The sequence below is a fragment of the Ctenopharyngodon idella genome, chromosome 5, assembly GCF_019924925.1.
Source record: "Ctenopharyngodon idella isolate HZGC_01 chromosome 5, HZGC01, whole genome shotgun sequence".
Lineage (NCBI taxonomy): Eukaryota > Metazoa > Chordata > Actinopteri > Cypriniformes > Xenocyprididae > Ctenopharyngodon > Ctenopharyngodon idella.
Window position 1 is genome coordinate 40,502,958 of NC_067224.1, and position 25,013 is coordinate 40,527,970.

The 25,013-nt window shown below is 36.7% G+C and overlaps 1 protein-coding gene across 1 annotated transcript; it reads right to left on the minus strand.

Moving 5' to 3' along the window:
* Positions 1-2,225: 2,225 nt before the first annotated feature.
* On the minus strand, positions 2,226-23,365 carry ajm1 (apical junction component 1 homolog). Its single transcript, XM_051895487.1, is given in 3 exon segments — positions 2,226-5,383; positions 5,385-7,685; positions 23,161-23,365. Coding segments are annotated over 3 exon segments (3,336 nt in total). The 5' UTR covers positions 23,200-23,365; the 3' UTR covers positions 2,226-4,387.
* Between the last annotated feature and the right edge of the window lie 1,648 nt (positions 23,366-25,013).

Below are 25,013 nucleotides of genomic sequence, written 5' to 3' on the forward strand. Positions count from 1 at the left end.
CTTTCGCACACAGTACATTGTGTGTCTGCCGAGTGCAATTGTTTTGATGGTAGTCTGCTTTTCAAACCACTTGGTTTGAATGTTAATGCACTCAGTGTTAGTATCATTGTTTTCAGAGCCTTTTATGGATGAAATGTCATTTTATTTTCAGTGTCAAAATATTTTGTGCTATGTACGTTTTTTTTCGGCCTCAGTTACAGAACATTTTACCACTTTTTCCATAGAGATTTCAAATTGTAAAAACAAAATGTGTGTCTGTGTGTGGATCAGGTAAACCCTATGTTATGGGGACAAAATGTCCCCACAAAGATGGCAATATCATTTTTTATTCAATCATTTCTTATAAATCATACTAAGTGATGTTTTTGTCAAATCTAAAAAATTTCTTTGATGGCTAAGGGATAGAATATACAGTTTGAACAGTATAAAAATCATGTCTATGGAATGTCCCCATTATAGACCTATACATGTAGGCTATAATGTTTTTAAGGTAGCACTTTACAATAAGGTTCCTTAGTTAACTACATTAGCCTAATATTTTAATAGTTTCTGCAGTAATACAGCACTAGGGCCGCTCAGCAAAACATGACGCAATATAGACCGAGAGCCACATTCATTACGCCGCATGTTTGTTTGATTTATATCAGGTAGCCTGGAGCAGTAAAATGCATTTTTCACGTATCATTTTTTCTTCTTCTTCATTGAGATCCTCCGTTTTGGATGTTTTCCAGCAGCAGCTCTTCAGAAGGAAGCTGACTGCCCTCTAGAGGTAACAGATGCAAACTGCGCAGGTGTTATATATTTACTTCTGCAGACAGCATTTCTCACACACGCTTCTGAACCGACCAGATAAATCTTTGGTGTTGTGCATTATGCATTTAATTTAAGCGTGTTAACTGCTGAAATCCAGCATGATAAAATTTGCATGTGGAAAAAGTACTACATATAAATCTAAAATTGTGCATGATAATATCTTAAAACACACTGGATAATCTCTCTTCAACAGTATGTTGGTCTCAAATTTTTGCCTAGGAAACCGTTTACGATAATCCCAAGAGCACGTGAAGGCAGCACAAGTCCTCCTGAGAAGTTCGTATTTACGAGGTGGGAAGTCTTACTACAACGTCAGGTAAGTTCAAGTCACTCTGATGGCGGCGTACCTTCTCTTCATTATTTACACTAAGGTTTAACTCTAGCTACTACTAGAAAATGAAGAACAACGAATGTTTATCAGGTGTGTTTTGCTTTTTTTGTATGTTTTTAATTAATTTATGAAGCCACTGTAAACTTTATCGTTACATATTATATTGTTGTATTAGGCCTACAATGCTATCATATTTTGTGCAGGCAGCTAGCTTACCTCGTTGTAAACAGAAAAGCCTGACAATATCACTGCTAAATACGCCCCCAACTCGGGGTTTAAAGAAAATCCCGAGCTTCCTATTTGTATTAACGACATTGTGGTGGCATTCAACTCGTAAATACGATCTTTCCGACTGGACTTGAATGCTAGTACTACCTGAAGAATAAAGCACTAGAAGCTAAAGAATATTTTTAGAATATTTTTACTAGTACTATTTTTTAGATATTCATTAGCTACTAAGCACTAGTAGCTAATGAATATCTGAAACAAATAGTACATTTTAAGGATTAAATGTTAAAATGGCTTGCCATACACCATGATGGTTCAAGAAAAGCAAGTATCACTGTGAGATACAGTATTCCAGGCATGCTCTGTTGTGTATTGCACTTTTTTTTTTATTTTGACAAATGTAGTTGTCATCTGGGTATTCTATGCATACATAAATTTTATACTTACTGCAGCACTAGTAAAATTAGCCCTTATAATTAATTATCTATGCAACCCTTGGTTAAATGTTTCTGCAAACAACTAAAGATTTTATATTGCGCCTTGCTGCCCTCTGGAGGTTAAACATTGAGACATGAGTGATGTCAGCCATTTCAAAAAGAGAAAAGGAATTGTTGTTGGGAAAAAAAAAGGTCCAATGTAAAAAAAAAAAAAAAAAAAAAAAACAAACAAACAAACAAAAAAAAAAGAAGAAAAAAAAAAGAAAAGATGAAAGCTCTGTAAAATAAAACGGACTGTTGCATGGGATCCTTAGTGTGACAAGGTCGAAAAGATCAGGAAAGGTACAAATCCTCTAACACACCACATGGTGGAGCCATGACATAATGGCAGTAATTATAGGACAACAGAAACGATCTTTCAAAGACACATCTTTTCTTTTATTCAAGCTTGAGTTTTTTTGTTTTCTGTGAGACCGTGTCTTTGTCTGTTTTCAGCATAACAGCAATGATTGACACATTGATCTTGAAAAATATCACTCCTACTATATATATTCATATATTTTACTATATACTTTATCCCTCATATACAGCATATTTTCAAATATCAAATATTCAGGCAGGTTAATTAGGCTATATTAATGTAATGAGATTGAAAAAATAGAATCACATGCAATCCTTTCTTTCAGTTTACCACTGTATATTTACACTCTGCTGGGCAAAATCACCTGGAACATGTGCTATATGAGTTCAGACAGGGTTGTGCTATGAATTCATCAAGTAAAGCAGTGAACAGATTTGTCGAGCAAAGTATAACTAGGAAATTCAAGGAGGAAAAACCCGCTTCAGACATAGTGGTGAAATAGGAGCAAACTGCAAGTACGTGACAAAATTTTACAGCTATCAGCTCACTAATTCTTGAGTACTGGGACAAAACAGGCTACACAACTGGAAAAAAAAAATTACTTTAGATTTGTTTAATATTTTCACAGAGGTATTCCTTTACAATCTGCTGCTCAAAATGTGTTTTTCTTTTTGCCAACACCAACAGGTTAAAATGTGTACTGTTAGGTCAAATACTTTTTATATGACAAATCTAGCATTACACTGTAAAAAAATTAATTGATAATACAGGATGGTTTTAAACAGACTGTATATTCCATCTGTTGACAGAAATCCTTGACATCTGAGTGTTGTTTTTGTTTTTGCATGTACCTATTAAATGTTTTTCTGGTGTTGCTAGCTATTAACAAGCCTACGTAAAAATAAACTAATGGCAGATAAAAAAAAAATTGGGCCATTTTGTGCAGTAGCTCAAGAATCAGTGCTGTTTTGCTACCACATGTTGCATTTGCATTGTTGAATGTAAAAACTAAATGCAAAACCAGTAAGGTGAAAACAAAACCACAAAAAAGATACTATTTTTCCAAGCTTAATAACCAATATACCATACAGCAACTCTGATTTCATTTTTCTAGAGACGAACCTACAGTTGCATCTCATCAGATCTCTCATAATCTTAACAACTACTAAAATATTTCCAAGTCTAATAGGCGATCACAAGGAAACTCTATCAGGGACACGCATATAAGAGATAACTCAATTCACAGTGTTTCTGATGGAACAGTACCGGCCAACACCTAATGTGCAGCACATCACTGATACCAATATTTTCCAGGTTTTGTCTTCAAGTTCATTATTGCTCAAGTAATTCTACTAACCATACATAAAAAGCACCAATTACTTCATTAAATTGAAAGCTAAATAACAAACCATTTACGAAAATGAGTTTACCAGGTTGGAGCACAAAATTCTAGGTGTTGCTTAAATCTAAGCAGCTCTCTTTTTAATTAAAGCCGTTCCTCAAAGTACATTTAGTAGACCATGGATAATCCACAGCCCTTCGTGTGTACTGTGATTCTACTCTGCATTATTAAGTTCCTCTTTAAGTTTGTGAATCACAAAATCACTAACAGTATGTTAATAATATAATATAATATAATATAATATAATATAATATAATATATGCCTGTATTAAACGTATCAATAAAAATACACATTATTATTATTATTATTATTATTATTATTTTTTTTAGATAAAAAGAAATATAGTACCATATTTCTTTAGCCAAAACATTTTCAACATTTTTGCGGGACAATGTTGGCATTTTTTGCATAGGAAAAAATATTCAGCTCTGAAGTAAATAAGTACATAATTCTGTAGTTTGCTAAAATAAATAGAAGATTGTTTTTTTCTCTCTCTTTTCATGAACAATAAAAGAATATCAAAAGAGAATTGCTACAAATAAACAGGAGGGCAGTAATTGCCAGTGAAGCATAAATGAACAAAACCTGGGACTAGATACCAAGTCAATGAAAAAAACAATGTGAATTACTCATATTCAACATCTGATGGGCAATATTCCAACATTGAATAATACTGACCTTGCAGACATGAATACATTTTTTTTTTCCATTAACAAAATACATATCTACAAACATGTATAACAAATAAGCTTGATATATTTAGATATATACTATAGTGAGATCTATGCTTTAATATATAAAAGGTGCACTTGTTTTAAATAATGTCATCTAGGAGATGTGGATTGGCTACCCAGTCCAAAGTTCGTGGCTCAGAGGCTGCCATTATCATGCACATAAACTGCTTGCCGGTCCTTTTATCAATAGGGTAAATAGTAGTGGGCGTGAACCTCCTGTTGCTCTCAACAAACTCACAGAGTTTTTGGTAGACATTGGGATACTCATGGCGAAGAAATACCCCACGTATCCTCAACTCTCGCTGAATGTTGATGAAGCAGATCTCCCTGGCTTTCCTTCCCTCCTCACCTTCCTTATCAATGTCAGCCATACCTGGTGGTGGGGTCAGGATCAACGTCTCCATGTCACTTTCCTTCCGATGGACCTTCTTTTCTGGGCTGTAGGAGGCAAGAGCAATCTTGGCAAATTTCCTGACGGTTGGGGCTTGGACCCTTGGCGATGGTCCGTCAGGCACTTGATCACCAACAGCGATGGATACATTCAAAAGGAAACATTCATTAGGGTCATATTCCTTTCCTGCCTCTTGGAGCTCCTTGCAATATTCCCCAAGGTTATCTTTGAAGCTCTCCAGCTCACGGAGAGACAAGTATGTTGGTGACATGAGCAGACTTTCTAGTCCAAACTGAAGGAAATTTGTGGATGAAGCCGGATTTGGAAATCCCAAAAACAGGACACCCCTGCCCCGAGACAGGTATCCCACTTTGGCTATACGGGAGAAAGCTTTGTGGACCTCTGTGGTTTCTCGACAGTGCTTAATAACATGGCGACACACACTACCGATTCTCCCATAGAGGCAGCTCTCCTTGTGGACATCCCAGTCTTCGCGGCGACAGTTGCGAGAGCAGTAATAAGTATAGCAGCTGTGGCAGGATTTAAAGTAGAGGCAGGCATTAAACAAGGTCTCAGTCCGACGGCATTTATTGTTTGAACACATCATCGTGTCATCCTCATCTGGACTCTGGTCAGGTGAGCACTCTTCTGTACTTCTCAGCCCGTCACAACTCCCATCAGTGTCTCCTTAGTGTGTCAGGATCTATTTTTATCGAAGTGGGTTGTTTGTCAAGGGGCATGCCACTTTCAGATCCTGCCGTTGAATCCTTCCTTGCTGAAGATACTGCTTCTTCTTCATCAATGAGCTTTTTGAGTTGATCAAGCAGGTCCTCACTGGTCCTGGTTGGAGGTTTGTAATCGACGACAAGGTCAGCTAGAAGCTCATCAAGCTGCTCTAAACTTTGCTGTAGGGATGTGCTGCCGTGTGCTTTCTCTTTGGTAGATTCTCTGGATTTTGCTTCACGTTGAGGGGCTTCTTGATTTGGGGCACTTTTTGAATCCAGCACATCCCAACTTGCAGAGCGTGGTTCTGATTTACTAAGATTGCTTGATCTGATATCATTGTCTGTGATGGTAATTTCAGGTGTGACAAACCACAGCTTACTTGAAGAGCTCCTGGCCTCAGTTGGACTTTTGTCAATCAAAGAGTTTTCAGATAAGGACAGTGCAGCATAACGCCTTGGTGAGCTGGAAAGGTTGACAACCACAGGTTTTGGTCTTTCACTTGAAGTTTGTATCCCCTGACAAAGAAGATTCTCATCACTTTTCCCTCGAGGTACGGGCTGTTCCCGCTCTACGTGGGTATCGAGGATGTTATCCCAAGATCTAGAGTATGGTCTTGGGTCTGTTACGGTTCTTACTGGCTCCATGCATGGGTTGGCATACCAAGTTGTGAGCTTTGGCTCTTGTCTAACTTTTGTGGGAGTAACCTGTGAGACATATGAGGAAGGGTAATGGCTAGAGTAGCCAGATACCTCTGAACCATACCAGTCCTCTGATTGCGGCTGCACCACACGGGCATGTCGTCTTCCCTCTGTGTAATATGCCCTTGCAGGAATATGATGCTCCATTGGTGGCGTGTAGGGGTCAGCCATGTAGAAGATCCGAGGAGGGGCTGTTTGAATCTGATATGTCCTTGGGTCATCACCATAGAAAGTCCTTGCTGGAGGTGTCTGTATTATATACGCCCCTGGCTCACTTGCAGCATAGGCTTTAGGGTACGCAGGCTGTCCAGGGTAATGGTAGTGGTCAATTTCTGAGAAATATGGCCTCGCAGGTACAGTATGAACCATGTGAGTCCTTGGATCTTGTACATATTGTACTTTAGGTGAGTAAGGTTGGCTTGGAATGCTGTATCTGTCATCTTGATAATAAGCCCTCGATGGAGCTGAAGATCCATACTTCCCCAAATCCTCTGCATAGAAGAATTTAGTTGGCACGCTGGGGCTTGAATGAGCCCTTCTTTCCCGTCCATAGTGTTCCCTTGGTTCCCGTGGTGAGACCACCTTTTGTAAAGGGATCTCCATAGGCTGCATGTAGCTGTTTGGCATACTTTGTGAATACTGGTATGCCTGCCTGTACTCTCCCGTGAAGGATTCAGTGGGAGTTGGTGTTCTCGAAGTGGAGAAATGGCGAGGCACTGTCAGACTCCGACTGCCACTGCTAGGATACTTCTGCCAAGGTATGTCCATATGGGGTGTAGCTGCCTTTCGGCCACCTTGATGCATGGCCGACTCATCGGGTTTGATATCCACTCGGCACCGAACATGAGGACTAGTAGCAGGTTTCTCTGGCCTTCCTTCTTCAATGCCTTCAGACACATATACAGGGGAATACCTGCTTGTATCACTCCTCTGCGGCTGCAGTTTGATGGGGTGTACTTCGTTCACATGTGCCCGGGTGGCAGCATAGGAAGACTCTCTTCTTGGGGAAACTTCTGGCCTTGGCTGAGTGTTTTTATGTGCCCTTTGAGCTTCCCGGCCCCTCCTTGCCACTGGAGGGGAAGCATCAAATGATACAGGAGTTAGGCTGGTCTGGACCCGTGAGGCACTTCTAGATCTAGTCCTCCTCTTTTGTTCTGTCACAGCAATTTCACCAGGCATCTCAGCAGTCATTGGCTGGGAGGTGAGACGGTAGCTAAATATGTCTGGGGAAGAAAACCGATGGAGTCCATGCCCTTGTTGGCGACCTAAGGCATTCCAGGTAACCTCTGGATTGGCCGCATACCTTTCAGCCCTTCGGTATGGGTACTCCATTGCTATTGTATGATATCGGAGTTTGTCCATAGACTCAGTGTCAAAGCTACGGCAGTGCCTCTTTTTGCTTTTTCGAGTGTTCTCCAGTTTGCTGATGGATGGGGAATCACATTGTTTTGAAGGATGACAGGCTTTGGAGTGGGTCGAGAGGGAATTCACTTTGACATCTTGATACACAGTTGATACTAATATGTCAGGTGGATCTGTGCGTGTCATCTTAATGAGACTCTTCTAATTTTCCCCATTAAATTTGTTTAGGTTAAAGTTCCCTGCAAAAGAGGGAGAAAACAAAACAGTTAGTTGCATTCAAAACTGTTGAATTATTACACTCTGTAATACTAAGCATGAATGCAAAGAGTGTTTTTGGGAACAAGATGATAACCACAAAAACACAATACTAATTTTAAATAGCCTAAATTTAATATTGTCAACAATAACTGAACAGTATTCAGTATTCTATAGCCCCACTCTTTTGTTTGATTAGTAGGGGTTGAACAACTTCAGATTTTTTTTTTTTAAGTCAACATTTATGTGATGAATGTCGAGTCAACGTCGACTAGTCGCTGATGGCGTCATTAATGAACAAATAATTCTGAACCTCGAGCAGAGACTCGAACGTGGGTTGCCTTGTGCACAGCTATGGCATATGACAGCACTGCCCACAAGACTATTGCTCCTACATAACAGCTTATTTTTATCAGTTCTTTTGTGTTTGGCTCATTATATTTCCTCACAGATTTCTGCTTGTTCTAAATAAGATACAGATAGAGTAGCACAGTAAGATTACATTTATATTAATTCTACTGGAATTTATATGAATTCTACTTGGCAGCGTCCCTCTACAAATAGTGAAGCTGTGGGTTTTAGTTACTAAGAAATATATACTAGAACTTTTCAGTTTCTAAGCTATTTTATTGATAAATTACAGAACAGTGTTAACAATACATTTCTGCGCGCGATCTGCACGTGATGTGTGTGTGCGTTACAATGCAGCAGTGCGCATTAGTGTAGAACGGTGATTAATTTATGTGTACAATAAGCTGTTTAAAACATGCATTCACCCGATCAATATTGAGCATCCAGATGGTATAATCAAACAAATCTTGTGGAGCGATCTCGGAGTATGCATTTTTTTGTCACTTACTGTTGGATATGGAGCGTGAATGAACTTCAAAGACTTATTCTGTTGCGCCCTCTATAGGCCATGATCAGCGACTAGTCGATGGCAAGCTTAAAGCATCAGTCGATTGTCTTAAAGTCGACTAGTCAATTAGTTGGTGCAACCTCTAATTAGTATCGCATAGGTAACCTTGGGGAGTAACTCATCAAGCAAAGATTCAGTGCAGATGTACGTGACAAACTCATTTCTGCTTCTGAATGGCTTCAACTGCATTGCGTTGTTCAGCAAAATAAGTTGGCAGGATGTATGCGAGTAAATTGGAGGTGGTTGCCAGAGGATGATGTTTCCCCTGGCAACAACATCATCTCATAACCATCATAGTACATACAGTGTGAGGGCTCAACAGAATTGCACTGAATACCTAATACAAAAACCCTTCTTTTCACCTTTGAAATGTCTTGGAGTTGTAAATCACTGAAGAACACTTTTAAACCTTTTTATCTCTTATGCTTGGTTTCAAATTCATCTTTCATCAATTCAAATCTGCTGGTTAAAGGCAGGACAGAAATAGTGTTTTGAGTCTAAATTAGGCTCTTTGAAGGCTTTTAAACAACATGTCTAAACAGGTGCAATCATTTGTCAAGAAGAACAGTATTGTACAAAGTTCCTGCGGTGTTGTAGCGGACACAACTGAAATAATGCGTGTAGTCATTAAAGATGAAATTAAGGTCAGAGATCATAAATTTATACAAATGTGGTGCAGTGGGAAAATGTGCAAATGGAATGTGGTTCTTGTTATTTGTTTATAATAGAAAAGTTGTTTAACTGACAAGGAAAGAGGTTCATAATAAATTAAATAAAATTGTCATTAATAATCAAATTGTGTCTGTTCTAAATAATGGTTACCTGTTATGCATGTGTGTGATTAGTCATGTCTACGCAGCCTGTGTCATCATACACACTAACAGAGAAAATGTCCAAGAGGTGTGCTTTATCCGAGGTAAACCACCACTGAGGAAGCACTGTATCCGTGTCGTTCCTCCGTTAATTATTTTCTCTCTTTTCAGGAGTGTTACACAAACACTTCAATTCACATTTAGTTCCACATAAAATGTCTATTTTTTTTTTTTTGAAAAAGGGAGATTAAATAGCATTCAACACCTCCTACACACTCCCTACTGCTAAGTTGATCAGATTCAGCTAATCACATCGTGTTTCTACGACAGACATTATGTAAAGGAGGAACTGACACATCTACAAACATTACTATCCCCAGACGCTGTTTACTCACAGAGTGTTTGTCTGGCAGCTCTTCACGTTGTCTCACACAATCGAGTAACTGCATGTGTATGGAAGACCCGCTGTCTACCAACATAAGAATAAGCCCTATTTGGACGGGACTAGTTTTAACGACGTTTGAGTTACAATTCTTATCACTCGATATCTATGATTTCATGTACCGATTTGGACGGTACTAACATCTCTGTGTTTATTACAGAGGTGGGAGTGTGTGTTTTCTAGATGTGGCCATAACAAGGATATTTGCTGTGCATCACGTATGACGTATATTTCTTTTAATATATTATTTATTGATATCATTTTAATTTATTATAAAAACCTTATTCGCAATATCCGTGATTTGGCTCTATTTATTCATTTTATATATATATATATTTTTTTTTCCATCGGATACCATCCATATTGAAATGAAATGAGAGCATGGTGAACAGTGGTGTGCAAATGGTAGCTCAGGTAGGTCAAAAAACACACGAGCAGAAGTGTTAGGATAATACAACATCAGCAATCAGACATTCACATGCAGACGGGATTCGATTTCTCAGAGGTCTGTTGAGTTTGCCGAAAAACTGTAGGTAATTTGCTCTGGAATTTTTACAGAGGAGAGAAAAACAGACTTGGCAGATTTGGATGGGATTAAAATCGCAAAGTACGTCTGTGCTACACGAATTTCTTTAACGTCCCCCTAGAAAGCTAGTCCCGTCTGAATAGGGCTATAGTCACCAATGTTGTGTGCATGCAAGATAATGTCTTGTCCTTGTAAAACAACTGATTTGGAAATGCATCAGTTCATAAAAACATATATACATATGTACTTGAAAACAGTCAACTAGCAGATCGGATATCCGAGCTGATGAAAGGAAATATAGTGTACAAACCAAGAAATGCAATCTTGCTGTAGAGTCTTGGTGAGAAGGTTAAAGTTAGTTAAACAGTCAACAAGATGCTTTAACATAGCTTTGAGTAATGCATAATACATCTTAAATTTTGTAAATACTGTAAAAAAAATATTTTTAGAAGTTGTAAATAAAACAAAGATTATTGGAGTATGTTTTACAAGAAACTACTATTTCAGTCTATCTACATCAAAATATCATGTTTAATTCAATGTGTTACTTGCCAATTCTTTGTAATAATAAAGTAAATTCAAATTTCAATTGACGAGATTTCAAAGTAAACACTTCACTATTTTTTTCCATTGTAGTTTTGCTATAAAGGTTAACAGGGTAAATTTGTTGAGTGAAAATTGTAAAGAGGGCACTCAAAGGAGACAAGACATTGTAGCGCTTATCCGTGACCTTTGCCCTTGTCATCTGTAAAGTGTGTGAACGTGCCTGTACTGTGCCATCTCCCCTCTCATCTCACTACTGCTGATGCCAGCTGACCCTTTTAACCCAGCGCAGAGCTACAGATGGATGTGAATTATTGAACATATGAGCATCTTTACCACGTTTCCTCTGTAGGTGCTTTTCTCTTCACTGTATACACAATGTACTACATTAGATAGATCTATCCATGAAACATCCATGAAATGCATGGAAATCCAGCTTTAAAATACAGTGACAACCAGAAGAAATATTCTGACAGCAAATGCTGCTCCTGCAACCTAAAATGTTCATTTCCATGACTATAGACAACTTCATATATGAAACATATGTAGTGCACTCATATACAAACTAAAAGACTAAAATAATTATCTGCGATTAAAGAAAATCGAAACTTTATAAATAAAATTCAAAATATGAATAAATAAAACCTTAATAAAAATAATACTTAAATAACACTAGTAGACATTAGGGCTGGGTATTGACGCAAATTTCACAGTTCGATTCGATTTCAATTAGGGCTGCATGATAAATAGCAATTAATAGGAAATTGCGCTCAAACCAATTTGTGCGATTATGAAATCGCAAAGGCTGTGATTATTTTTTATGTGCAGCTTGTCATTGAAGCACGACTCTGTGATCAGTAGTAAATGTTGCTCCATCTGAAAGCACTGCGAGTTTGAGTCGTGCATTTGAAAAAGCAACACACGTCAAATATCTTTCCAAACATGATAAGCATTTATGAACCTCTTGTCCAACAAAAGACACTCTACACAGTTTTTACCCCAAAAACACTGTTTTTACTCTAAACTCACATCATAACATCAGTCGAGTGTTTGAAAACATTCTTCTGTGAGATGTGGCTTCTTACACAGAATAAAGCCACACAACATATTATTTCATAGTATTCTATACAGTGATAAAGGCTATGTCGATAAGCACTGAAGTATAAATATACTTTATTATCATGAAAATACCCAAGAAAGCTTGAAGAACTCAGATAAACAATATATTGTCATAGTCGTGTGTTTATTAGTCATGTTTTATCAATCAAAGCGTTTTAATTTTACAGCAATAGCCCATAGGGAACGTTCCTGGGTAACACTTTACAATAAGGTTCATTAGTTAACATTAGTTAACATAAACTAATAATGAACTGCACTTCTACAGCATTTATTAATCTTTGTTAATGTTAATTTCAACATTTACTAATACATTATTAAAATCTTGTTAATGCACTGTGAACTAAAATGAACAAACAATGAACAACTGTATTTTCATTAACTAACGTTAACGAAGATTAGTAAATACAGTAACAAATGTACTGCTCATGGTTAGTTCATATTAGTTAATACATTAGCTAATGTTTAACTAATGAACCTTATTGTAAAGTGATACCCGTTCCTGGAACGACATGCATTATATTGTACTTCTGTGGGGCACAGAGCGCCCTCTGGCGTTCAGATGGAGCAGCATTTTCTGTTTATCACAGAGCTGTGCTTTACTGAGAAGCTGCGCATAAAAAAACTGCAGCCTTTGTCAAATTGCGTGTGGTTTAATTTTGATTAATTGTGCAGCTCTAATTTCGATTCAGAAGCTTTCGACTCGATTAGAAGGAAAAAAGAGCTTTTACTATACAGGGAACCCCAGTTGGTACATCATATTAAAGGACGTTTTTATAATAAATTTTTAATGATAATTATATTTCCACTCATTTTTTTAAATATAAACATTTAAATGGATGATAAATTTATTCAAACATTTAATATTGAAGAGCAGGTTAAGTAAAAATACAATGAATATGCAACAAGGTGCATATATTGAACAAAATGGTCCTCTCTAGAGTTGACTGTTTTTGGTCATTGAAAGGGTTTTCTGAGGTAAATGTAACATTACATTACATTGTTTACAGGCTGTTTTATTGACGTCTTTCCGCAGCTGAAACGCTTTAAGCGATTACACGTGACATGATACAGACTTCAGTAACTTGGACTGTATCTTTCAACATACCTTCTGATGTTCATTCATGTTTATTTCGTGACTAGTAGTAAAGCAGACGAGGTCACCAGTTCACATGCGATCCGTCGCACCTGTCTTAATTGTTTGAATTTCGTAATAAAATTAACAACATTTGAAAGCTGAGACTTTGTTTCATATCAGAAGAAACAAAGCTTATTGTAATTTATTGGATTCATTCATCAACTGAAAACAGCATAGACAAAGATTGATTCTGGGGATTTAGGAATCAACATCGGTTATTCAAAACGAGAATTGATTAAACTCAAGAAATTGATTAACGAGAAACAATATTTCATGTGCACATACTCTTTCTAAAATGTAAAGCCACAAATGAAAGTCGTGTTCAGACTTTTCAAGCTTTTTAACACACTGAGTGATTATTTCTTGATGTGAATTAATCAGACCCTTCTTATCAGACCCCTTCAGTCTTATCAATAGCAGTCTGGTCTCATAATGCAATGCAGTCTTGAATAGAACCTTTCCATGCCAATGCGGCCCATTCCACGCTGAAGGCTCAGTGCTAATTTTGCATAATGAGCCCATTTGATACGGGGGACAATGGGAGTCTTGTGAAAGGCTTTGAAACAAAAAACTCCCAATCCAGCAGCCTGAGCTACTAAACGACCACCGCAGAAACAGAGTATGTACAAAAAACACTTGACATGAGGACAACAGAAAACCATCACTGCCGGTGTGGGAAAATAAAGTGATTATGGGACGTACTGTAACAAATGGGCTGATCTGAGTCACGATCTGAAAAATCATTGATGTCAGACACCATCAAAACAAACGTCTCCCTCCTGTGAGGCCTCACGAATGACCATCTGTTCAGGCTGATCTGAAAACACCCAATGTCTCAACCTGATGAACTGATGTTAATCTAAACTAAATTTCGGTAAGACCGACTTCTCTACACAGATAAATGGACATTGGGGCAAAAGTGGTACTTTCATTAACATACCAGAGTTTCACCTGCAATATAAGCGAGTTTATGTTGAATAGATTTATTCAGTCAAAAGTTTGGGGTCGGTAAGAGTCTCTTATTAATTAATGTTGAAAACAGTTGTGCTGCTTCATTTGTTTGTAGGAAACGTGATAGATTTTCAGGATTCTTTGATGAATAGGAAAGTTCAAAAGGACAGTATTTATTTAAAATCTTTGTAACTTTATGAATGTATTTACAGTCACTTTGATCAATTTAATGTGTCCATGCTATATTGATTTCTTAAGAAAGGGTAACACACTATTTTAAGGTGACGTAATTATTTGTTACTACATGTACTTACTATAGTCCTAACTGTAAATTATGCATAATGACAGTTAACTAACCCTAAACCAAACCCTAACCATAACTCTATAATAAGTACATGTAGTTAATATTACTCAGTACTTATTTGAGTAATTACAATGTAACTACATCACCTTAAAGAGGTCATGAACTGCATTGTTTTATAATGTTTCCTGGGGTGCACTTATAATGTTAGTACGATTTTTACATCAAAAATTGTCAAAATTTAGAAATAAAAGGCATTTTTCCTAACCTGATTTAGCCCTCTGATTTGAACGCTCTGTTTTAAGGGGCGTGTCTGCTGTGAGACTTCAGTGTAAATGCCCACTGCTGTGATTGGCTGACATCTTTGCATATGAAATAGCTAAGTATTACTCTCTCGAAAACTTTTAGCACATTTTTACTATTACAGCTCTCAAGGTTAACTAATCATGAAAAGTGTTGATTATAGCATTATATTTAGATCTATGGCATTATATTTAGATGGTGGCATGAAAGGTTGCAGTGATGAAGATTGTAGCCGATCACAGACATGTTGTTGAGCGCATGAAAGCAGTGATCTCATCATTGCAACTCAATTTCTGTACACTAACGAATGCTTTCATCATAACTAACAGTGCGAACAGTTACTTTACATGTTGTCGCATTACTGTCGAGTCCATATTGTAAAAGTCTGTTTGCAAAGCCTGTGCTGAAATGCGATTGATTTACCAAAGAATCCACAGTGAAATGTAACGCATACAATAAATAAAGCTCAACTGAGACATTCACATTGTTGAAAATAAATAGCCATATATTCCTAGCATTAGGATCCTTTGAAAGGTAATGTTATTTTTAGTCCTGTATCGCTCTTCTCTCCTTATCATCTCACTAACACACCAGTGGGCGGGGCTAACATTGCAATAATGAAGTAGGTGTTGATTTCTCAGGAAGTTTTCAGTTCTGAAACTTAGGATATTCTTATAGTATAATGACCTCTTACATGTCAAAAGCTCAAGGAAAATTTGATTTCTCAGTTCATGACCCCTTTAAAATCAAGTGTTGAAAAAAAAAAGTACTGACCCCAAACCTCTGAATGGAAAAATTCTGGCTAATTAATGATCATTTACAGAATGGGACTGACAGATATAATTACAGTTCTATCATGACAACTCCTGTGAGAGTTTAGCAGGTATTGGATATGACAATATATTTGGTCTTGGTGGAATAGATCTGCTGTGCTGCTTCTGCTGTTGATTATTGCTGCAGATTAAGTACAGACTTGCTGCTGCCAATACATACACAACACACTGCTGTGAGCATGTAAGACATACTGCTGCTGCACAAATACCATATATAAAAATTACCCTTAGCAGATCTATACAGGTGGAGCTGGAGAAGGTGGAGGGCACTGCAATCTGCTACAGCAAACAATGTAAATGTTGAGCATCAAGCTCACTGGCTGCGGATGCAACAGGAACCAATCAGCTTGTACTGTGTAGTTAACGATGTAATTGCGTTAAGGAACCATCACACTGCACCCATCTAGAGTTTTATGACAGAACTTGGTATTTATTTAAGTTTATGATCAATCATAACTTAAAGATTTGTAATTTTACTCTTTTAATGTGAATATGTGGATACATCTTTAAATGAAAGGCACAATTCACAATTCATGGTATATAAATGATGAATACATTTTTGGGTGATTATAGTATTCTTATACTATGTATTCTTAAACTATTCACTATCTGGTCTTTTAACATTCATGAAAAAGTGATATTCAGAAAGACACTGACATTAGGAGACCACATTGGATGGTTCCTCCCGGCTGTTCCCGACAATTCCATCATATTCCCAGCCAACAAGCTTCCCAGTTTATGACCTTGTCTTTGTGTAGCGTCTGTGCTGTCAGTCAATCTCTAATCTCTGTAATCCACTTTCACTCGTGAACAGGACAGGAGTTTGTCTCATAAAATCGGAATCAGGCCAAGTCAAACACAGGCCACAAAATGCCCTGAGGACAGTCTGCGGGGTCGAAGCGCCCTAATGTACATGGTCCAAAAATTATGCCACACAATAATTCATGTGAAAATGTCAGGTTTGCAAGTCTGAACCTGATTTCTGATCCACAATAGGTTGGATTTCAAATGTAGTCCCGTGCATCTCACTAAAAATGGTATATTTCGGCCAAAAAATGAAAGAAAAAACATGAAATTGTCATGATAATGGTTTAAAAATGCACCTTTGTTGTTTTTATTGTGTTACAACACAAAAACCCATGTGAAAATAGAGCTTGCAAGACATTCTGCTTTCAAATGTAATCTTGTGCATCTCACTAAAAATGGCATAAATGCACTTTTTGGGGTGAAATGTGACCCAGACACTCTTCATATGATTCACCCGGACTAGAACCACAAGAAAAAGTTATCTTTCTGTAGAACAATAAATAAAATATCATCGCTGTCGGTTGGAAACCTCATACAGCATCTCCAAAAATGCTAGTTTTCAGGAAATGGAAAAAAACACTTGTATATTTTAAATAATTAAACACAGCATATAATCAAAGTTGATATTGTGGCTTTTTATATGATCAGACAATTGCTTTTGTCATTATATTATTACCATTTGACCAAAATCAAGCTCAAATGGATTTCTGAGGTTTTTGACCGCCGAATTTCGGAGAATTTCAGACATACGTGTTCTGTCAGTCATTAGAATGGCCAAATCTGAGGTAGTAAGTGCATCGCATTACGGTTCATCAACATATAGATTAAAAACAGTACTGTAGCTATGTGGGCGCTCAGTTTTTTCTGTCATTTGGCCAAAATCTCACGTTATAAAAGATGAAGTGCTGCACACAGGCTATTTAGACAGAATTGTCTATGACTTGAGGACAAATGCTAGACTAAGACACTCTTCTCCACTCCTCAAATACATAAAACATTAGTCTTACATATATACATATATATATTTATATACATATATATATTTATATATATATATATATATATATATTAGTGTTCTTTGAGTAAAGAAAACAGTTCTTTATTTACCCTTACTGTACTGCAAATAAGCAGAGACGTCCAAACTGCTTGCGGCACTTCATTCACAATAGAAGAGGGTTTGACTGACAATTTGAGGTGCCAATGTAGTTAGGAGGTTTAGTTGAAAGCTCTTTTTAATACTTTTCATTGTTTAAATAGTTTGCAAAACCCACAGACAGACATAAAGGGTGACCAATAGTAGTGAGTTATTAAACAAATAAGAATGAAGAAATATGGAGGTACAAGGTTTCCACCTGGCAGCGACGATATGTGGAAGCAAAGTCATTATATACACTAAAAGCAGGAAATGCAAACTTTATAGGCATCATCTAACATCTAACCACAAGCCGCTCATAATGACCACAGGGCTGCAAGCAGAAAACAGCCGCTGTGTTCATGGTGTGTGGGAAAGACCCTTCAATGAAAGGCTTTTGAGTGAATCATGCTTTGTTGAAGCTCCTTGACCCATATGAGCAAACAGAAAGATGCAAACCAGAGCGGAGATAGCAAAGCTTTTCACATGTGAGGATGCGAGGGCATGTACAAAACAAGCTAAAAATAACAAAACATCAGGACTTCTGTACAAGAGAAAACCAGGGACCTTCGTGTGACCTGAACACTTTGAGCTCATGCACTAATTAAAGGGTCGCGTCATACAGTTTTTACTTCATTTATTTTTCACTGAGGACAAATTATAAAGTTACCTAAAAAACAGTAATATTTTACCTGCCAAGCTACAAGACAATTATAATTTAAAGTATTTCAACTAGAGTCCTATAGAAAGAGCACTATTTATCTGGAACAAAACTATATATATATATAGTATATATTGAGCTCTTCTTCGTGATTTCTGATGATGTGACCTCTTGAAACGCTGTCCTTTCTCTGTTTTCTTACAGGCTGCACAAATAATGCAGCGGATGCTTTTGGATATGGAGTAAAAATAGAAACATACGAGTCAGTTGAGCGTGTATGTAATGTATAAGAGACGGCCCGTGCAACACACATGAGTGAGAGATAATACTGTATGTAATGCAATTTTGACTGAGCTTAATGAGGTTCCAGTGAGACTGAAGGCAACAGCATTTCCTGTGGACAGTTATCAACGCAACACTGTAAAATGCCACAGGACTGCCCTAGTACAAAAAAAACCTATACCAAAATCTATTTAAAATAAATTTATTTCATACTAAGTATACTTCAAATCTATTAACATACAGTGGGTACGGAAAATATTCAGACCCCCTTAAATTTTTCACTCTTTGTTATATTGCAGCCATTTGCTAAAATCTCTTAAGTTCATTTTTTTTCCTCATTAATGTACACACAGCACCCCATATTGACAGAAAAACACAGAATTGTTGACATTTTTGGAGATTTATTAAAAAAGAAAAACTGAAATATCACATGGTCCTAAGTATTCAGACCCTTTGCTCAGTATTTAGTAGAAGCACCCTTTTGATCTAATACAGCCATGAGTCTTTTTGGGAAAGATGCAACAAGTTTTTCACACCTGGATTTGGGGATCCTCTGCCATTCCTCCTTGCAGATCCTCTCCAGTTCTGTCAGGTTGGATGGTAAATAGCTGCAGCTGAAAAACACCCCCACAGCATGATGCTGCCACCACCATGCTTCACTGTTGGGACTGTATTGGACAGGTGATGAGCAGTGCCTGGTTTTCTCCACACATACCGCTTAGAATTAAGGCCAAAAAGTTCTATCTTGGTCTCATCAGACCAGAGAATCTTATTTCTCACCATCTTGGAGTCCTTCAGGTGTTTTTTCATGTGTCTTGCACTGAGGAGAGGCTTCCGTCGGGCCACTCTGCCATAAAGCCCCGACTGGTGGAGGGCTGCAGTGATGGTTGACTTTCTACAACTTTCTCCCATCTCCCGACTGCATCTCTGGAGCTCAGCCACAGTGATCTTTGGGTTCTTCTTTACCTCTCTCACCAAGGCTCTTCTCCCCCGATAGCTCAGTTTGGCCGGACGGCCAGCTCTAGGAAGGGTTCTGGTCATCCCAAACGTCTTCCATTTAAAGATTATGGAGGCCACTGTGCTCTTAGGAACCTTAAGTGCAGCAGAATTTTTTTGTAACCTTGGCCAGATCTGTGCCTTGCCACAATTCTGTCTCTGAGCTCTTCAGGCAGTTCCTTTGACCTCATGATTCTCATTTGCTCTGACATGCACTGTGAGCTGTAAGGTCTTATATAGACAGGTGTGTGGCTTTCCTAATCAAGTCCAATCAGTATAATCAAACACAGCTGGACTCAAATGAAGGTGTAGAACCATCTCAAGGATGATCAGAAGAAATGGACAGCACCTGAGTTAAATATATGAGTGTCACAGCAAAGGGTCTGAATACTTAGGACCATGTGATATTTCAGTTTTTCTTTTTTAATAAATCTGCAAAAATGTCAACAATTCTGTGTTTTTCTGTCAATATGGGGCGCTGTGTGTACATTAATGAGGAAAAAAATGAACTTAAATGATTTTAGCAAATGGCTGCAATATAACAAAGAGTGAAAAATTTAAGGGGGTCTGAATACTTTCCGTACACACTGTATTTATTGACATATTACTTAAGACTTACTGATATAAAATTATAATTAATTAAACTTTATTTGGAGTATTTCTTTATTGCACAATGCACATTTCTTAATATTAAGCCTAAAAAGTGTTTTAATATCACTATTAATAAGGATTGTATGATCTTTGTATAATATCAGTCTTTAAATGCAAGATATTTAATGTACCTATAGTATATTTGCAATAGTACCACTTCAGCAAAATCGGTAACACTTTATTTTAAGGTCTTTTAACTAGTTGCTTATTAGCATGCATATTACTAGAATATTGGCTATTTATTAGTACTTATTAAGCACATATTAATGCCTTACTCTGCATGACCTTATTCTACATTCTTAATCCTACCCAATACCTAAACTTAACAACTACCATACTAACTATTAATAAGCAGTAAAATAGGAGTTTATTTAGGAAAAAGTCGTAGTTAATAGTTTATATGTGTTCCCTATACTAAAGTGTTACTGCACAATCAAATATACTTCAGTATATGTTTAGTTGCACTACTTCTGCACAATTAAAGTGCATTAAGTACAAAATTAGCTGTTCCAATTTAGCAGACTTTAGGTGTACCAGTTAAGTACCAAAAGTACAATTGCAGGGTATTTTTATTTAGCACAAAAATATGTAAATGTATTTGTAGTATACTTAGCACAAAATAAATGCATTTAAAATACATTTTAGTATATTTTTTCAGCAGATGAAAAATCTGTTCAATTCTGTGTGCTGTATTTTTTTCTGTTGAAAACCAAATGAGAATTCAGCTTTCTTCCATATAAAACAATTCATAGTGACCATGTCTGTCAAGCTACAAAAAAACAAAGCAAACTCATATAGTTCATGAGTTGTGCACTATATTCTAAGTCTTCTATGAGAGATTTGTGTGAGAAACAAAATAACATTTCAGTCATTATTCACTAAAAATCTTCTCCTAAACTGCAGCTCTCAAATCTCAATCTTGCACTTTTGATAGCATGTATCTGAGAAACAATGCCGTTTGGTATCACTGACACTGACATTTTATTTTAATCTGAATGTGATCGTGAATGAAATTTCTTTGGATTATCAAGATGATAACTTTTTTAGTTTTTGGTCTGTTCCCACACAAAGCTGTCGTATAACACCTGACAGAATTACAGGCCAATTATATTATAGATAAATATGATCTATAGAATGATTTCACCCTAGATAGAAGATGCAGCAAATACAAAGTTTTTACAGACACAGTTTAGTTTGATTAAAATCTTTTTAAACCATTAGATTTACCAAGAGATATAAAATAAATAAAATTAGAAAGATGTACAAAAAATATTTTAGGACAGACCCTTGTGAAAAAGAAGTGAGCTTAATTGTATTGAATGTGCACTTGTAGTGGTCTTCATATTTTATAAGTGTATTTAAAAAAAAAAAAAAAAAAAAACTTGCAGATGATATAATATGAAATAAAGGCCACTTTATTTAAAGTACTTAAAGAGAGCATACTTTCATACTTTGTGATGACTAACACGCTAAAGCACATGTAAAGTACTTGATTATCATTTTAACTGTAGTGTGTTATTCAGTGTTACATTTAAAGTTAATATAGGTCACACTTTAGTATGGGGAACACGTACTCACTATTAACTATGACTTTTTCCTCAATAAACTCCTAATTTAATTAAGTTTAGGATTTAGGGATGTAGAATATGGTCATGCAGAATAAGGCATTAATATGTGCTTTATAAGTACTAATAAACAGCCAATATGCTAGTAATATGCATGCTAATAAGCAACGTTAATAGTGAGAATTGGACCCTAAACTAAAGTGTACTAAATTTCAACATCCTCATTATAAAATGTGAAATTACAAATATGTTTAAAACCATGTCATACAAGTTTCAGTAAAAATGACATTAAAGTATATTTTAGTTTAGTTTTTCATAAATGCTTGTCAACACATTCGGCAGTACACTTTAACCATATTTCAAAGACAATAAAATTATGAAATTTGACTACTTGCATTTGATATATAATTTAAAAAAAAAAAAAAACTATAATATGTTTTCATTAAATTGCAAATAACATGCAATTAAGTTTGCACTAAGTATATTCTTTTAAAGTATATTATGCCCATAATATCCTTTTTTAAAATTATGCTATAGTGCACTTTTTCACAAGGGCAGGATAAATAAAGATAAAGCACCTCAACAGCCATGGTCACTATATGAACTGTCCTTGTATGGAAAAGAGGTGTTTGAAGGTTCTTAAATTATTCTTTTTGCTTTTCCACTAAAAAAAAAATAAATATCATCAAACAAGTTTGTAATGAGATGAGGCTGAGTAAATCATGACAGAATGGACAAATTATTCCTTTAAATATGTATTTAAAAAGGGTTTCTGTCATGCAAACCTGCTCTCATGCACACTGCAGCTCCAGCATGCACATTAGAGTCTCTAGGCACCATCGCACGATGACGTATAGCCCCAGAGCATCCCACATCACGTGACACAAGTAGACCATTTCATCAGGCATCATTAGAGGTTAGTTCACTTTCACTAGTAGGATCCCCAGCCCTGGCCATGCATCTCCTGACGTCGAAAAATCCACGACTGCATTACATAACGTTAATAATAATAATATTAATAATAATATCATCATCATCATCGCATATGGAAAATGAACACTACTAGGAAACGTCTGTTGCATACAATAAATAAGTTGCATGCACAAGATAATCAATGTGAATAAGCGGCTGTTTGAACTCACATTGCAGCCCATCACTAAATAATCATTCGAATGCAATGCTTAAGACTGGAGGTTTCAGGTTATTCCTCACGTATACGAGCAATGCATTCATTACCTACAGCATCATGCGCAACTCTGCTTCCCTACTACAACATCAAACCATCTTCACACCAACAGATCGTTTCAGACATCCGCACCGATCGTACGCAATTCGATAAAGTCATCTGTCAAATATCGATGCGCGTGTTTTCAATGTCAATGTCAGAAAAGCTGCGCTCATCTGTCACGCGCACTGCACACAGAGATCACGCGATGCTCTTACCGTCTTAATCCATCCGCCGATAGCATAAATATCCATCATATAAAGCGCTTATGCTTTATAATGTGCTGAGGGTCGCATTTTAGCGTGAAAGCGGCTGTAGCATCGGTGAATCGTGTCGTTCTCACGCCTCAGCTGAGCGCATCTGTGGCGTTACTATCCGCGCGCGTCTCCTCAGCACCGGCGTCCAATGCGTCTAATATGCGTTCAAAAGGGGCGGGGCGGACGCGGCTAGGACGCGTTTAAATGGGCGGGGCGACGCCTTTGGCTATAATGTATAACGTATGTAGTGTTAAACCTCTGAAACTCGGTATATTCCATATCTGTCCTTACAAAACAGCACTGTGCGGGTGCCATGGTATAGCGATATCAAATGGCAATACTACGGTGTAACTAAGATTTTATAGATTAGTATTAGCTACAGTAATACAGCTGTAGCTTACTATTCTTTGGAGTATCAGGTAGCACTTTACAATAAGGTCTTATTTGTTAACATTATTTAATGTATTAACTTATAACATTAACAATGAGCAATGCATTTGTTACAGTCTTTATTCATCTTGAATAATGAATATGATAACATTAGTTAATAAAATATAACTTTTTAATAATGTATTAGTAAATGTTGACATTAACATTAACAAAGAGTAATAAATGCTGTAGAAGTATTGCTTATTCTTAGTTCATGTTAACTAATGAAGTTAATGTTAACAAATGAAACGTGTTCCCACAACCTTGTTAAGTGTTACCACAATAATAATAATACATTTCCATTGCCTGCCATTAAACAGCCTATTACAGGGTTTCCAGCCAAATTTAAGCATATACACAAAACATAACAATAAGACAGCAAAATTTCAAATGTTTAAAACCACTGATATAAACCCTTGGGATAACTTGGTCTCTCTTTTATACAGTACATATCAGAAAAAAGGAGACTGCAATGTACTCCATGCTATACAATATTTGCAATATTTATGTAATAACAATGTTTGAATGAATATTACAAATGGTGCTTTTAGTTTTGTTATGTGATTTTTTTAACAGTTAAAATGCTAATTCTGATTTACAAATGCATTGTATCATCTATTATTGTTATTCAGAAATCCACAAGAGTGTTTGCTTTGAATACTGTATCCATTACAATTACAGGGATTTGAGCTTCATCCCGGCTGCTTGATGGGGAGCAGATCGATACTCACAAATTCTTCTAAAGGACCTCCATGGGGACAATCACTCTGTCGAACGCTGACCAGTGTGGGTTAATAAGACTAATAAAGCACCTGAAGAACACATGTAATCAAACACACAGCTGTGAAACAAGCTTTTAAACATGCTATCCTCCTTGTCCTACAGTAATTATTCAGGACAGCTTGTCATTTCACTACAAACGACCTTAAACTGTTGTGAAGAGAACAAGAATGCAAATGAGCCAGCATTGTGTGCTGATAACACGCCGCCTGCCGTAAAAAGCGATTAAAAACACAACAACTCGCACGCATTAGAGGAAACGCTGTAATTATGATGTATTCATTCAGGCCTCCGTGACTGATGGCTTCAAGACTCATTTTATTCATTGTAAATCCTCATTATGGCTTGTTTCCAAAAACCTAGTGAGCTGCCTTGCTGCACTTCGAAGTTGTAAATAAAACAAAAATTATTAAAGCATGCTTTACTAGAAAATACTATTTCAAGTTTCTCCTTCAGCAGTTCATGTTTAACTTAATGTGTTACTTGCTGTTTCTTTGTAATTATTTGTGAAATTTACTAGCAGTTCCTGTGTGAAAATGGTTTCACAGTAAATCCTACACCAATTTTCTTCACTTTCATGATTTGCAACAGTACACTGACATAAT